We start from the raw sequence: 14,451 nt of genomic DNA, 5'->3' as shown, positions 1-14,451 counted from the left end.
GTAAAGAGTCTACAACAAGTACAGCAGATATGAAACAAACACAGTAATGATTCCTGTCTAAATTAGCAGAGCACAGATGACATACTCTGGACTGAGATTCCACAAAAATATTTGCAAAATGATGAGAGTACAAGTGGGGATATCACTTCTGTTCTGAAAAAGCAGGGCAGTCAGAAGCTTCTGTGGGCCAACAGCTTGCAGGAAAAAAGCTGCGGAGATGGCAGGTGGCTCTGGCTTTAATGGACTGTTTCCCTGAAATAATTTGTGGGACAGGTGGTTGCCAACGTTGGCAGGGTCGGAACTGATTTTCCCTGCGCAGTCCCCTGCTTTGTGCCATTCAAAGTCTCTGATGGAGGGCACCTGGCACAAATATGACCTCCCAGAGATGCAGATAGTGAACCACTGTTTCTTTTTTCCCTACTAAAACTGGGAAGCAGCAAAGTCACACCAACTTTGTATCTCGTATCTATCATGTCTCAGAGTTTTGGATATGGTGCTGCCCTGAAGCTTAAATGAGTCAGCCATTCAGACGTGCCATTGATTTCCAGATGGAGATGAGAGAAAGTTGCTGTGGAGCCTAATCTTGAAATCAATTCTTTTGAGCATATTTAGCTTATTGTACTCTTGCCAGGCAATCTCTGCGCTGTAAGAGGAGTTTTGTTATGTTTTGTTGCGTTTGTTTGTCAGGTACCAGGTATCAAACTGTTGTTTCAGCGTTACTCTGAGGCTGGCATCTCTTTTGACTAATAATCAAAACTATTTAGAACAGCTACTAAATACATGTTGAAATAATGTGTCATTATTTTTAGGTTATTAATTTTATCAGTGCTTTGGCTATAATTTACCAACATATTAGAGCTGGTGAGTGGTAAATGTGATAAATCTGGAGGATAATGATTATCATGGTCCAGGTATTAGCAAAGTTGATGTACAGAACAGCTGGAGATGTTTCTGAACAAATGCCATGCCGAGTCTATGTATGTACCGTCTACAGTAACACCAACAGGCCGTGTCGTCACTTGTAGCAGCGCTGCCAAAATAAGCCAATTAGGTTTATTGATTTGTTGTGAGCACCTTCAACAGAGCCGGAGATCAAATTGAATTGCTGCACTGTAAATAAAGCAAGGAAGGCTGCGATGGGCTGTCACGGTGTAAGTGCTGTTTGTTACTATATTACACTTCGGAAAGTCATGTTCGTACATTGACTGTAAAATATCTACAGGCAAAACAAAGCCATGAATCCGGATTCCAAGCTACGAGCTATGGATTTACAGAGGTAATAAAGCTGATTCGTGTTTTCCCACAATAATTTTTTTCCTAACTGGTTGAAGAAAGAGCACAAAGACAAAGGTGCAGTAACGTGTGTCGGTGCGTAAAGTGTCGTTCAAATCCCTTGTGGAGATGGAGCGGTTACTTGTATTAGTCCCGCCAGGTTTCTCTGGCAACCCTGTCTCCGCTTTGTCTCCATGGCAATGGACAGGCAGTTTACTTCCTTTCTTCTGAGGGGTGATGGGGGGCTTGTTTTTACGCCACAGGGTCAAAAGCTCAGGCTACGTGAGCGAAAAAGGATCCGCGCGTCATGGTTGCACAGTTGTGACGCGGATGCGCGGCTCAGGATGCGGATAAGATGCGACCGAGACACACAAAGGGACATTTCAACAGGGTGCCAGTGACACATTTTCTAGGCTATCCCTGTCGTTGTTTCAGCATTACGATGTTTACCCTTCAGGTGAAACCATTTTTTGTGTGTGTGTGTGTGTGCGCGACCTACAGGTCTGCAACCTAAAGATTCCTTCCTTTCTCTAACTGGCTCCGTTTTTTGACGATCACCAAGTCGATGCAAGTGAAGCGTGTGATCTCAAACCAACACATCGTGCAGCGGATAGGCCTACAGCAGCAACTGCTTCTACCTCAAACAGCAGTGTCCACATGCACCGTGCTGGGAATTGCTCACCATCCAGTGGCTGCTATGGTTTCCGGTCTAACCTCAAAGGGTGATTTGAGCACCATGCAGGGGATGGATGGGTGCACGGTAGCGTTACAAAAAAAACAAAAAAAAAACACCTGTGATATAAGGGTTAAAGCAGTTTGTGCAAGGCAATGCTCTCTCCTCTTACCCTTGGAAGCATCCTTGTCTTCTTTAGGCTTCGCCACTTTTCCGCTCATAGATCCCAGTTTGGATGTGTAATTCCCGATTTAGACAAGAATCGTAATCCTTTTAATTGCAGACTGTCCTCAATGAAAATCTTCCCAAATGTTCCAGGTGCTGAGATAAGGGCTCTGCGAAGACAGAAACATTCATCCACATCACATTTTCTCTTTCATAACACAGCAGCAGCAGCGTTTTGGTGTCAACGCGGGGCCATGCAGCGAGACAATGGAGCGTGTGGGCTACTCGAGCTGCAAGATATTTATCAATTAAACATCAATGAAAATATCCAACTGGTTCTATTCTCCAGAAGCCCCTATGATTTCAGCAAACCACAAGAATGGCTCTACGTGCCCTGGTCTGTCTTTGCACAGCCCCCCTTTCCAGTGTTTTGAAACACGCTTTGACCTACCTTATCTCCTCCACGCTTTCTGCTACATCAATGCACATTGATGAAAGGAAACGTTCCCACCATGAATCCCGTTATGTTGAATACAAAAAAAAAAAAAAATCACGACCTGCTCTACTGTGATAAAAGGAGAGGAACAAAAAAAAAAAAAAGCTGCGATTGAAGCGCAGCCCAGAGGTCTTCAAAAGGAGAAAGTCACTGAACCGTCCTATCTACAAATGAATCCCAGGAGAGATGCCATCCAGTGCGTCTTCTGCGACCATGGGGTTCTTGTCTGAAGCTTCTTCTGCTGGCGAGCTCTGCTCCTCTAAACGCTCGACAGGCAGAATCAACAGGATACACAACGTGAGAGCGCGCCCCCCGTTTCACTGCGCACCCGATTCACACCGTGGGCATTTGTTGTTTGACTTCAGCATCGCCGCTGTGATGAAAACGGAGCTGTTCCGTCCGTAAATGCAGTCGGCTGTGCGTGCAGGCTGTGTTTGTCGATGTTGGGGATGAATTAAAGCAGGAGGCTGTGCTGCATGGTGCACACCATCTTGCCGTTTGCTGTTGCTCTCATTCACTTGCCTTTGCGGAGCTATGCGTTAACCCATTCACATGCATCCTGCGTAATGTTTTCTTACATGACCTGACGTGTTTTGTTCCATTTTATGAAATGCATCAGATTTAATTTACAACAAATTAAAATAAAAGTATCCTACTAAGCACTGGTCTCTTAAAGTATGATTCATAAATTGTGCAAACATTAGATATTTCCAGAAAACAGAGCAGAAATCTCAGCATGCGTGGAAATGATGTTCTTCCTGGGAATTTAAAAGATATTTGTTGCATACAGGCCAACAAGTTATGTAATAGAGAATCTCTTAAAACATTGCAAACAGAAAAAAATCAACTTTATGAAGATGACAAGGTTCAGTTTTTATATTGAAAGGCGTCATTAACAATTCCTTTGTTAGATGACGTGATGAAGTAATATATCAGGTGCTGAAAAATTGTATCTTACTCTTTGCATGGCTTGGAGCAACATGCAAAATGTCCCTATGAACCCTCACTGTGGGGAAAAACTATTCATAACCAATGTATTTAGTGTGACTCTTCAGACACCCATACTTATACTGGCTAATAATGAAAGCTATTTTGAACAACATGTTGGTTTTTAGAGATTTTTAAAGCTTAAAAGATGCAAGTACTTACCTTTAAAAGCAAAGCCTGAAAGTTACACCTGGAACTTCATTTGGGCTTGAATTAAACCATCAACTTCCAAATGGTGAGTCAGCCGCGCTGCCAGTCCAAACAGTTTGCCTCTTAATCCACGTTACGTCACTGCAGTTACTGTATCAATGAGTGTTATGGTTTCAGCTTTGATTCAGCGGTTCCGGTCCAGTCCACGTCTGATCTTTGCAGGGTTTATGTCACATCTCCTGCCCCTGCAGGTCTGTTAGCTCTCGGTGGCAGCAAAGAAAAAAGACCTGCGAGTTGAGGGTTACAAGATCTATATGGATGCTATTTTTAGAAGAAACCAGACTCCTTTCAAACTTTCTTCACATGCTCAAATACTCCTGAGACGTTGAAAGCACACAGTGGTCTCTGTCTGTTAATTTAAACTTTAAAAACAGAATTTACTTGTAGTTAATTCAACTTTTTTTTATATATAGTCATTATGACAAATTTAAGTCAAAATTAATTTGTAATGGGACTGAAATATCAAGTATCTTATTTATAAAACTGAAAAGGAAAACATGTTGAAATGCAGTTTTTACTGTATTTTTCACCAGCTACACTATAGACAGCAGGCTGCAGTATTCACAGTGTTCAACTTTAATTTAGATGTTTACTAAATAAGTAGTTCACATGTCCCTGACGATTCCTTTTTGCAGCACTTCTTTCCGTTATTTCTTAATAAGAATGAACAAGTCATGTGCCTTTCTATAATTGCTAAATCAAAAATTAAAGCTACGTCATTCTGGTTCCCCTCTTTAGAGTGCCTAGCTTGGTTTTTGGAGAAAATTACGTATATTTATTCCTTTTTCTCAAATCGTGATACTGAGACATCTGACGGCTCATTAGCATTCATTGGCAGTGAGGGGGTGCATGGTTATTATTTATGATAGCGGGTATCTTAGCACCAGAGCAGAATAAAGAAGGCCGTGAATCAATAGGAGCTGACCACTCTGTGAGAGGTCAAGGAGGTTATACTGGGTAAGGGGGAGATTCTCTTCGTAATAGATGCAATCACTCACTGACCTTAGCAAAACTAGCATCATGTGTTTTGTCATAGATCAAAATGAGTTCTTCTGTAACTACAGTGTTTCAGGAGATACAGTGCAGAGTTTAGGTTTTACTCCAGGACACACATTACATACCGTTTATACTGTTTATACTGTATTATTGGTGTGTTTTTAGTGTTATTTCCCTAATTATCTATATAGTTCTAAAGTAGTGGAAGAGGATGGCCATATGTATGCTAGGAATGAGGTATACAGTCAGGAGTCAGGGTTAGAGAGAGTATAAATGTCAGTGGGTTGTGTTCCCACTGTGTCCATAGCCTGTGGACCCCTTTGACCTTTCCAGCGGGACATCAGCCTGTTTAAAGCGAAGCCCTGCAGCCTGGTTGGTACAGCACAAACTCCTGACTCACAGTCTGTCACCTCTGATGGCACATGTGATGCCTGTGTCCACGAATGTCACAGAAAAAAACCCTGAATCACTTCAGTTTGTCTGCTGATCGCAGGATTTCTGCTCATAACGGTACCATCAACTTTAGCTCACGCTGCTTCACACACATGCGTGCACACAAAGCAGAGGATGGTTTTAGTTTTTGTCAACTGCATAAGTCACGAAACTCCAAGATCAAAGTACCTTTGATCGGAACTGATTATTACAGATTAGTAATGGCTGGCCGCCATCATGACCAACCCTACAAGTACACATTCATTGTTGATGCTTTAAAATTCAACATGAGTTGTGTTTTTTTCAATTGATTTGTGTGAGACAGATTTTTCTCTGAAGCTAAAAAGAAAACAGTTACATTCCAGACACCAAAAAACTTAATTAACTACAAATTCATAGACACAATATCCTTTTCATATCCAGAGTAGATTGTTCAGTTAAAGTCCAAAGTGTGGGAGGATTACATTTGTGCTACTAGGTGGTAATTGTTATTTCCCACAGTGTTATTTAAGATGATAACATAGTTTTCCAGGCAACAACAAATCACTCAAGGTACCACAGTTGGAAAAGAGATGGTACATGTATGTTGTTTCTTTATTTGGATCGATTTCCTTCAGGTGCTATGTTTTTGCTGTTGTAAATCTTGCCACTTAAGCGCATTTGAAGCTTTAAACTGCCTGGATACTCACATATCGACTAAGCATACTGTAGCATACCTTGAAATAATTCATTAATCTGAAGACAGTCAAATTCGTCCTTACTTGTCTTAGATTCATGATAGTTGAAACATTTAATTAGTAAATGCGTTATCAAGAAACTGCAAAGGTGGCAAATTAGTTTTTTCCTTCATCTACAGATAGTGATGTACTGTAAAGGCCTTGTCAGGTTTTTAATCATTACACTTTTCTTTAATAAGATATAATTGAACTGAAATACTGTACATAGAGTTCCTAATTTTGATATATTTTCATAAGCTTTTGGAAGCACCAGCCCAGTTCTTTTGCTGCAAGAGTGTATTCATCATGGCAAAATCAATTTCTAATCACATGGATAAAAGCCACTCACCATATCTCCTCGCTGATCCGACCCACAGTATAAATCAGTTGTATAGGATGACAGAGCAGCACATGACAACAGTGAATGAGCTGGTAGATTTGTAACTCTGCTGAACTGAAAATCACCCATGGTGAGATCTATCCAAAAACCAGTGCTATGACGCATCGATCCCAAAATATAATTCTCCGGGACAGATGGGAAGGTGTTGGGGAGTGATTAAGGCTCTGATTCTGTGCAACAGGTTCGTGGTCTCCCTCTGATTGTAGGTGTTGGCTTGATTTAAGCTCTGATGCGCTAATCAGGCTGGCTTTGTTACAGGGTATGCAAAGTGGGGGCTGAGGAGTGTTTGTATGATTTGTGTCTGTACTTTGTGCAACATGGGTCTTGATATATTCACTTGTATCAGAGAAATGCAGTTTTACTAATTGTAGATTTACTGACTAAATGGTTTGTTTACTGTGTGTTAATATAGAACATGAAGACAACAAAATGGTCTATTCAAGAGAGGTCAGTGTCATCTGTGTTAGACATCAAGCACAGCTAAAAGCTAAAATCTCATATTCACATGTTGTCATTGTAAACAAACATACTGAGTCATAGCAGGGTTAGATTAATTAAAGCCAAGGACTCGAAAGCCATACAAGTGTTTACGCGTTTGTTGTGTAATTGTAGAACTGTCTCATTTATCTCTGAGCCTCACGAGGCTCAAGCGCGCTGACCTCGGTTTCAAAGGTGAGAACGGGATCAGCAAGTAATTTCAAAACTGAGGAGGTCGGGGTCCAAAGGTGTCACACGTGGTCATATTTCTGTCATGTCTTCCTATCATACCGCACATAATTGACTTGGCCATCCCCCATATTGCTTTTTTATATCTCTCATGTCGGGAGCCAGGGAATGAGTCAGCCGCAGGGCAGATGATTTACATGTATTACTTCATCAGTTTTCCAGCGGGTGAGTTATTGGCACCAGAAACCGGTTTTACTAGGTGAAGAGCGCAAAGTTGTGAACAAATGTATTATAATGAAAAATTAATTTGACTCCGTTCCGCTTCATTGGGTTTGTCCAGTGTAGCTTTTTGCAAACTCATTTTTGACATTCAGCAGGGAAAAGGGAGCGCTTTCGCAGACACTCTTTGACCAGGAGGGATGGCAGCTCCACTTTGCATTAACAGTGGCTGAACATCCCTGAGCCAGCAGCATCTGTCAGCTACACTGTGAGCACGATCGCTCATAGAACCAGGAGAGGATTCAAACTTTGCCCCACACCTGTATGTGTAATAAGCATTATAACTTAGCTTTACTTGAGTCAACATAGATGCACTACCCAACTTTAAATACAAGTATTTAATACAGACAGAATTGTATCTGTACAGCTTCCAAATGTCCATTTAAAACTACTGTACCAGGACTGGTGTTGTGAGCCTGTAAATCCAAACACTCTCTCTCTTTCTCCAGTAAAATATCAAGCCCACTGTTAAAAATGTCAGGATGTTTGGACTGGTGGGAATGCATGTGGGCATAGAAGGGGAATGGGTGTGAAACATCAGGCTTTGAAATGACAGAAATGACTGTACTAATTAACAGAAGTAGACGCTCTCAAATATCACATTAATGTCAGTGACTTTATCCAGAGGAGGGGGGATGGAGGGGGTTCGCTTTGAGGCCTGCAGAGCTTCTTTTTACAGGTCACATCACAGCAGCTCCCTGTGGATGTTACTGTACAACCTCAAACACCCGGTAACACACGTCTGGACTCAGTCTTTGTGTCAAACATGCTTCATATTTCAATTTATTCCCACACATATCAGAACTGTCTGACAAGTGACTCAAGGCTCCCAACGTAGCACAATAACTCATACAGATGATCATCTGTAGCTTTACAGCTGTAAATCTGAAAATGGCTGCAACATACAGAGAATCTAACTTATCAGACTCTGAGAGACAAACATCATCCTGTCTATTAAACAGCAGATAATGCTATCACCAGAGGTTGTCTTTTGTGGAATGGAGATATCCGTCCCCTTCTTAAAACCGGATAAACACGACTCCCGTTCTTCTGTGCTCATTCTTGCACACTTACAAACAAACTATCATTCACATTTTACTTAGTACAAACTCATCAGTGGTTTAATTTTTTATATATAATGTGTTGCATTGTAGTAACTAAGGTGTAATCCGGTCAGGGATTGTTCAGACCAGTACATTAGAGTTATTAGAATGAGACAACAAAGTGCCTGTTGTTGTAGTGAGTATCTGAGATCTGCTGCCAAAACGCATTGAGCATCTAATGAGTGGAGATGTGGGGTCACTCTGGGAGAAAGATGAGCTGCTACGTTTACAGGCAGCCCAGACACAGCGGGTTCGGACTGACACAGTCAGCGTCTGGTTGGAAATCTGCATTGTGTCACTTTTCTCACCTTTATAATAATTCAGATTACAAACCTATGGCATTAAATAGCTTTTGAAGTTCGACTTTGTTGTTTTCTGTTGTTTGTAATGGGTTCATTTGATCCTTTCCAGTTATTACTGTGTATTTATTGTTGTACAGATTTTTCCAAATCATGTGGCCCTTGTTTGAGCTTTATAAACATTCACATTTACAACTACAGAAGAAGGTTTTACTACAGCAAAGCCTTGTGCAAATGACACTAGGTCCCTAGTGAAAGACTGAGGTCTGGGCTTCCTAATCTCCCCCGCAGCCCAGGAGATAGTGTACAGTAACAATCAATAGCCCTGAGCAAGCACAGAGTTTTTTATTATCTGCGAGGCCCTGACTTGATCCCCCCACTGTAGTGACTGATCTAATTGGAGCCGACACAGACTCCCCAGCTGCGTGGTGCTGCCAAAGAAAGAGAGAAGACAGAGATGTCAGGAAGATCTTCATGAATCAATAGCCAGTCACACACAATTTTACTTCCTTCTTTCCGTCCATGCATCCACAGCCTCCATCTAATGCAGTCTTGGTAGTGTGCTCAACTGACCACTCATCACCTAAGAGTAAAAAAAACACTGACTATTTTCTCCTGCACACACTATAGTAACGCCAGTCAATGGTCTGTATCCATCCAGCCTGTAAACTAGGCTGAGCAACTATATGTGGAAAGTATGTCATTGGATTTATCAAGCTCACAACCTCCACAAGGCTCAGCAACAGACTTCCATTTAAAAAATATGACTCAACAACGGCTATACCAAGCGTAGCTGCAGTAATGTTTTGAACTAAAGTTGGAAAACCACCAACAGATTGTGATGCATCAAGCATCAAAAACCTGTTTTGGTCACCAGACGAACTATAAACGATAGTATAAACTCCTCTCCTCCTATATTCAGTGTGGCTGAAAATGAAGAAGTTCTTGTATTGAGCAGACGGTGTTAATTACTCGTGTATGAATTATTCAGCCTTTGAATGATCCAATGAAATAGAAATGCCTCCGGTCAATAGCTGCCAACACTCAAGAGGACTTTAGACTCCCGCTGGGGGGATTTCAGAGCCAGTGATGGAATTGCATCTTATACACCAGACCACATAATGACACCAGACACATTAAATCTTCAGCTGGAATGCTGAATCAGCGCAAACGTCACATTACAAAAGTAGAAAAAAGTCTAAATCTCTCTGTTTTCAGTGAACTTTATACTGGTCTTACTGGAATTGTCTTTTTTTTATAGCACTGTTTCAAAACATTAAAGTTTGGACAGTAAATATGTTTTACTTTATTTTTTTCTTCATTCTTCTTCTCTTTCGGCTTTTCCCATCAGGGGTCGCCACAGCGAATCATCCTTTTCCACCTCACTCTATCGTGGGCATCTTCCACAATAATGTTTTTCTGCATTAATTTGTCATAATATGTGATCTGATCTTCATCTACGTCAAGTGTATAAACAAAATAAAATGTGCCTAAAATAATAACCCAAAAAAAGTTCTGATCTTTCATGTCTTTATTGAGAACAACTATAAACGTCATAGCGCTTGTGAATAAGGTATGTAAAGTATGTGAAGTAGTAAGTAGCTACTGTAGACGCGTGAACACAGATGTTAACCAGTTCCAATGATGCCTTCAAATCTTTGACTGTCTCTCAGTTGTTTCTTTACCTCATTGATGAGTGTTGTTGGGGTCATTTTGACTGGTTGCCCACTTCTTGGTAGAGTAGCCACAGTCCCAAAGTGTCTCCATTTGTAGATTGTTTGCTTTACGTTAATCTGCAATTCTTGATCATAGATACTCTGAAAGCTCCTTTTAGCAAGGCAAGAATCACATAAGCACATTCTTCTTGTGCGGAGCAAACTCAAAAAGTTTGAGTAGTTTTTGGCAGTCGTAGTCGTTCTAGTCCAAACTAACAAACTAACACCACTTAGGTCTTCAAAGGTTCAGAAGGGGTTTCCAAGAGTTCACATACTTTTTCCACTCGCACTGTAAAGTTTTTATGGTTGTTCTCGATAAAGATTTGATCTGTTTTTGTGTCATTATTTTAGGCACATCATATTTGTCTGTGACAGATCTTTGCCACACTCTCTAGCACCATGTGGTTGAATGACTGGTGTATGTGCCCCATCTTGTGGTGAAAAGTCCAAAGTGCAACATGATTAGAAAAGTTAAATGTTTTACAACTACACATCAGTTTAATGACTGATTTAGGTTTAACCTGTGCAGTGGTTACTTCTTTATTCTGATAATGCTGGTTGTTCATATACAAATAAACATATGCACATGGAAATCCCTGTTGCTTTTTCACACAGAGTCGGGATGTTTTTCTCTAAACAAACATTTAACTAAATGTGAGTGTACATGTGTAAACAGAGTTTTGTACTTTGGAGTCCAGTTTATGTCTGTCACCATCTGACAGCAGTTTGAAATGGCGGTAGTTTCTTTGATTTTGCTGTTTTTGGGTTTTCAGCTGAGCTCTGGAGGTATTATAAAATGATTTATGATCCTCAGACATAACTTCGGCACAATATAAATGTAATCTTTAACTATTTGTTGTTGTGACCTGTTGAGACATTTACTTATAAACTGTGATTATATTGTCGTCACTGGGAACAGCTCCGAGCTCAGGCCCAGTGTTTCTCTCCAGTCCGGCAGCCAACAGTGTTCTCCAGAGACAGAAACGCCATAACACCGGCATATTCGAGGAGCTGCTGAAGGGCAACTTGGAGAGAGAGTGTGCTGAAGAAACTTGTGATTTTGAAGAGGCCAGAGAGATCTTTGAGAATGACGAAAAGACAGTAAGTGTTTGTTTGTTCACTCCTATGTTACATGTTTTATTAATTGGCTTAATCAGAGACGTTACTCTGTGTTCTAGACGGAGTTCTGGGCAAAATATGTTGGTAAGAATGTTTTTAACTGACTCCTACTAATATCACTTAATATTTGAAATTACTTACAACATAACTTGTATTTAATCACATGGATTTATGTAAAGATGCTTGTTTTTCTGCTGCGTCTGGACTTCCTCAGATGGCAATCAGTGTGAGCCAAATCCATGTCTGAACCAAGGGTCATGCAAAGACCATACTGGCCACTACACCTGTATGTGTCGAACAGGCTTCACTGGCAGGAACTGTGAAGTTAGTAAGTTAAGTCCCATGGATGGATTTAAATCAAAAGAAATTAGATTTCTATATTACATGATTCAAATTTGTCGAGGAATATGAGAAGAGATAAACAGCCAGGTGCTTTTTTATTATTATTTTTAAATCAAATCAATGACTCGCATCTAGCATCAGTTTGGTTTTAGGTTCCAAAATTAGGTTGTTTGTCCTTTTGGAAATTCTATAAACAGCAGCCAAGGTGCCTTTGCTGTGAGCCGTGAATGCATTAACATGGATCACACTTACAGTACCTGGCAATGCAGCAGCTGCACTAGAAAGCAAAGTTTCTAAGTGGTAGTGACGTTATTAAACAGGTACGTACATACAAGAAAATGACCTGTTCTGTGCCCGTGTGTGTTTTTTTTCCTCCTCAGCTATTGTAAAAAGATGTGATGTGAATAACGGAGACTGTATGCACTTCTGTGAATCAGTGGGAACCTCCGCCACAAAATGTTCCTGTGCCACAGGATACAGGCTGATGAAGAACGGCTTGAACTGTGAACCAGAAGGTACTGACATATCCCTCATTAATGCTGTGCTAGATATCAAAGTAATGACTCTTACTTCATCAGTGTGGCTCCACATTTCTCACACTACTAGTTCCATTCCCATGTGGCAGAACTGCCCTGATGGGGGTAAGGTCTATATCCAGAAGGTCTGTGTCCCGCCGTGAGATTACAAACCTGCACAATAGAACCTCACTGAGCAACGTCAGCGCTGCTACATCTCCTCCCTCAGCTCCAGCCAGTAACACCGTGTCTTTTCCAACCACAAATAATTCTATACAACAACAGTCCGTAAAGAAACTACCCCTGTGGGTGTACACTGAGGCGGAGGACCCCACTGAGGAAGAGCCCACTGAGGAAGAGCCCACTGTGGAGTACCCCTCTGAGGAACCACCGCATCCATTTAGACGCATTGTAGGTGGCACGGTGGTCGTGCCAGGAGAAATCCCATGGCAGGTATTGTATAGAGGTCCACATGTACATGTGTATAACATTTATTTAGCAATAACAATATAACAAAAAGAAGAAAAATTTGTTATTCAGGTGGCCTTGATAGCACATACCAGTGGTCAAGTGTTCTGCGGTGGCTCCATTCTCAGTGAACGTTGGGTTATCACTGCTGCTCACTGCCTTTCCGTGTCACAAGGCCCCTTCTTCGTCAGAGTGGGTGAGGTTGACTGACTTAGCTTTTTTTTTTTTTTTTTTTGCATTGAGCTTGTCCTTGGGTTCATTTACTGCACGTGCTTCATTGCAGAGTAAATGTTCACAGGGAATCAGTGATATCTATATCTAATATCTTCACTCACAGGGGAGCATAACATCTACATAAACGAGGGCACAGAGCAGGATCATGAAGTGCTGGAGCGTCACATATACCCACTCTACAATGCCAGCATAAGCTTGTACAACCATGACGTCGCCCTGCTGCACTTGAAAAAACGCATCACCTTCTCCAGAGTGGTCCGACCCATCTGCATAGGGCCCAGGGCTTTCACTGAGGCCCTGATGAAGGATTCCTTAATGGCAACGGTTAGCGGCTGGGGTCGGACACGCTACCTCGGATCCACATCAAACACCTTACAGAAGATTGAGGTTCCCTTCACAGATCGAACACAGTGTAAGCACAGCAGCAGTGCCAGGATCACACGCGTTATGTTTTGTGCGGGATACCATAATGAGGCCAAAGACGCCTGTCAGGGGGACAGTGGCGGTCCTCATGCAAACATTTTTTATGACACATGGTTCCTGACTGGCATCGTGAGCTGGGGGGAAGAATGTGCCAAGATTGGGAAGTATGGCGTGTACACCCATGTGTCTCTTTATTACCCATGGATCAACTTCGTTATGGGATTAACTAAACACAGGCCGACACTTGATGTAGAAGGTCCTGGCCCTTATAGAGTTTAAAAATATTACTCTTTATTTGTTTTATGCTTAACATCAATGCAAACTAAATTTTCACAAATTGCAAATTGCACTGAACTAAATGTTAAAGAAATTTGATATGCAGTTAAATACAAAATTGGACAGTGGTAAGTTTTTAATGTGCAAAACTAGTGTCACTGTACGAAAAGTGCATGTGTGTGTGGTTAAAACACTGTATTAAATATGTCGCACATGTGGGGAAAAAAAATATGTAATTTCATTTGAATCCTTCCTGATCAGTTCCACTATACTTATTAATTAATTAATTAATTCAATAATAATAATAATAATAACAAAAGCAGTTTACATTACAAAGAGTGCACAGGTAAAAAGAGTAGTTACACAGTTGTTAATGTGTAATGTAGATATCAAATAGTAGAGAAACAATAACATAAATTGTTTATTTGATTATGTTTTTTTACAGAACTAAAGCTGTACAAAAAGAAGCCATTTAAAACATTAACTGTCCAAAAACAAACAAACGTGAAACCTGCTTATTGTTCAGTTGTCATGCATTTAGCATTTTCGTCTTAAAGAAACATTCAGCATGAAGCTTAGGCTACTTGGCTCATACATACATAATATCTCAAGCAGCGTTTTTCTTTTTGTTCTCCTACATGGAAACTGTGCAAAATCTGCAGCAT

The 14,451-nt window shown here is 40.9% G+C and overlaps 2 protein-coding genes across 3 annotated transcripts in view; one reads left to right on the top strand and one right to left on the bottom strand.

Moving 5' to 3' along the window:
- fgf13a (fibroblast growth factor 13a) overlaps nucleotides 1-3,882 on the bottom strand; it is a 79,770-nt gene extending 75,888 nt beyond the window's left edge. The window contains exons 1-2 of one of the 2 annotated variants that reach the window (XM_026358607.1): nucleotides 3,756-3,882; nucleotides 2,118-2,280 (exon numbers count right to left, since the gene is read on the bottom strand). In XM_026358607.1, coding sequence (XP_026214392.1) covers nucleotides 2,118-2,166 — 49 coding nt within the window. In that variant the 5' untranslated portion in view covers nucleotides 2,167-2,280; nucleotides 3,756-3,882. Of the gene's footprint in view, nucleotides 1-2,117; nucleotides 2,281-2,561; nucleotides 2,678-3,755 lie in introns of those variants that run through there. The other variant, XM_026358608.1, reaches the window with a different exon arrangement.
- A 7,225-nt stretch (nucleotides 3,883-11,107) lies between these two features.
- On the top strand, nucleotides 11,108-14,026 carry f9a (coagulation factor IXa). Its single transcript, XM_026358503.2, has 8 exons — nucleotides 11,108-11,195; nucleotides 11,329-11,510; nucleotides 11,588-11,612; nucleotides 11,743-11,856; nucleotides 12,251-12,385; nucleotides 12,477-12,838; nucleotides 12,926-13,049; nucleotides 13,191-14,026. Exons 1-8 carry the CDS (start codon nucleotides 11,141-11,143, stop codon nucleotides 13,787-13,789), a joined length of 1,596 nt encoding a protein of 531 aa, XP_026214288.1. The 5' UTR covers nucleotides 11,108-11,140; the 3' UTR covers nucleotides 13,790-14,026.
- The last annotated feature ends 425 nt before the right edge of the window (nucleotides 14,027-14,451 follow it).

The sequence above is a fragment of the Anabas testudineus genome, chromosome 10 (assembly GCF_900324465.2).
Source record: "Anabas testudineus chromosome 10, fAnaTes1.2, whole genome shotgun sequence".
NCBI lineage: Eukaryota > Metazoa > Chordata > Actinopteri > Anabantiformes > Anabantidae > Anabas > Anabas testudineus.
Note: the sequence above shows the minus strand (reverse complement) of the source record. Positions and strands in the feature narration are given on the sequence as shown.

Coding starts and splice junctions, on each gene's coding strand:
- f9a (XM_026358503.2), top strand. CDS start 11,141: ATGGCGGTAGTTTCTTTGATTTTGCTGTTTTTGGGTTTTCAGCTGAGC. Junction 11,511..11,587: donor TTGAGAATGACGAAAAGACA/GTAAGTGTTTGT, acceptor TCTGTGTTCTAG/ACGGAGTTCTGGGCAAAATA. Junction 11,613..11,742: donor GTTCTGGGCAAAATATGTTG/GTAAGAATGTTT, acceptor GGACTTCCTCAG/ATGGCAATCAGTGTGAGCCA.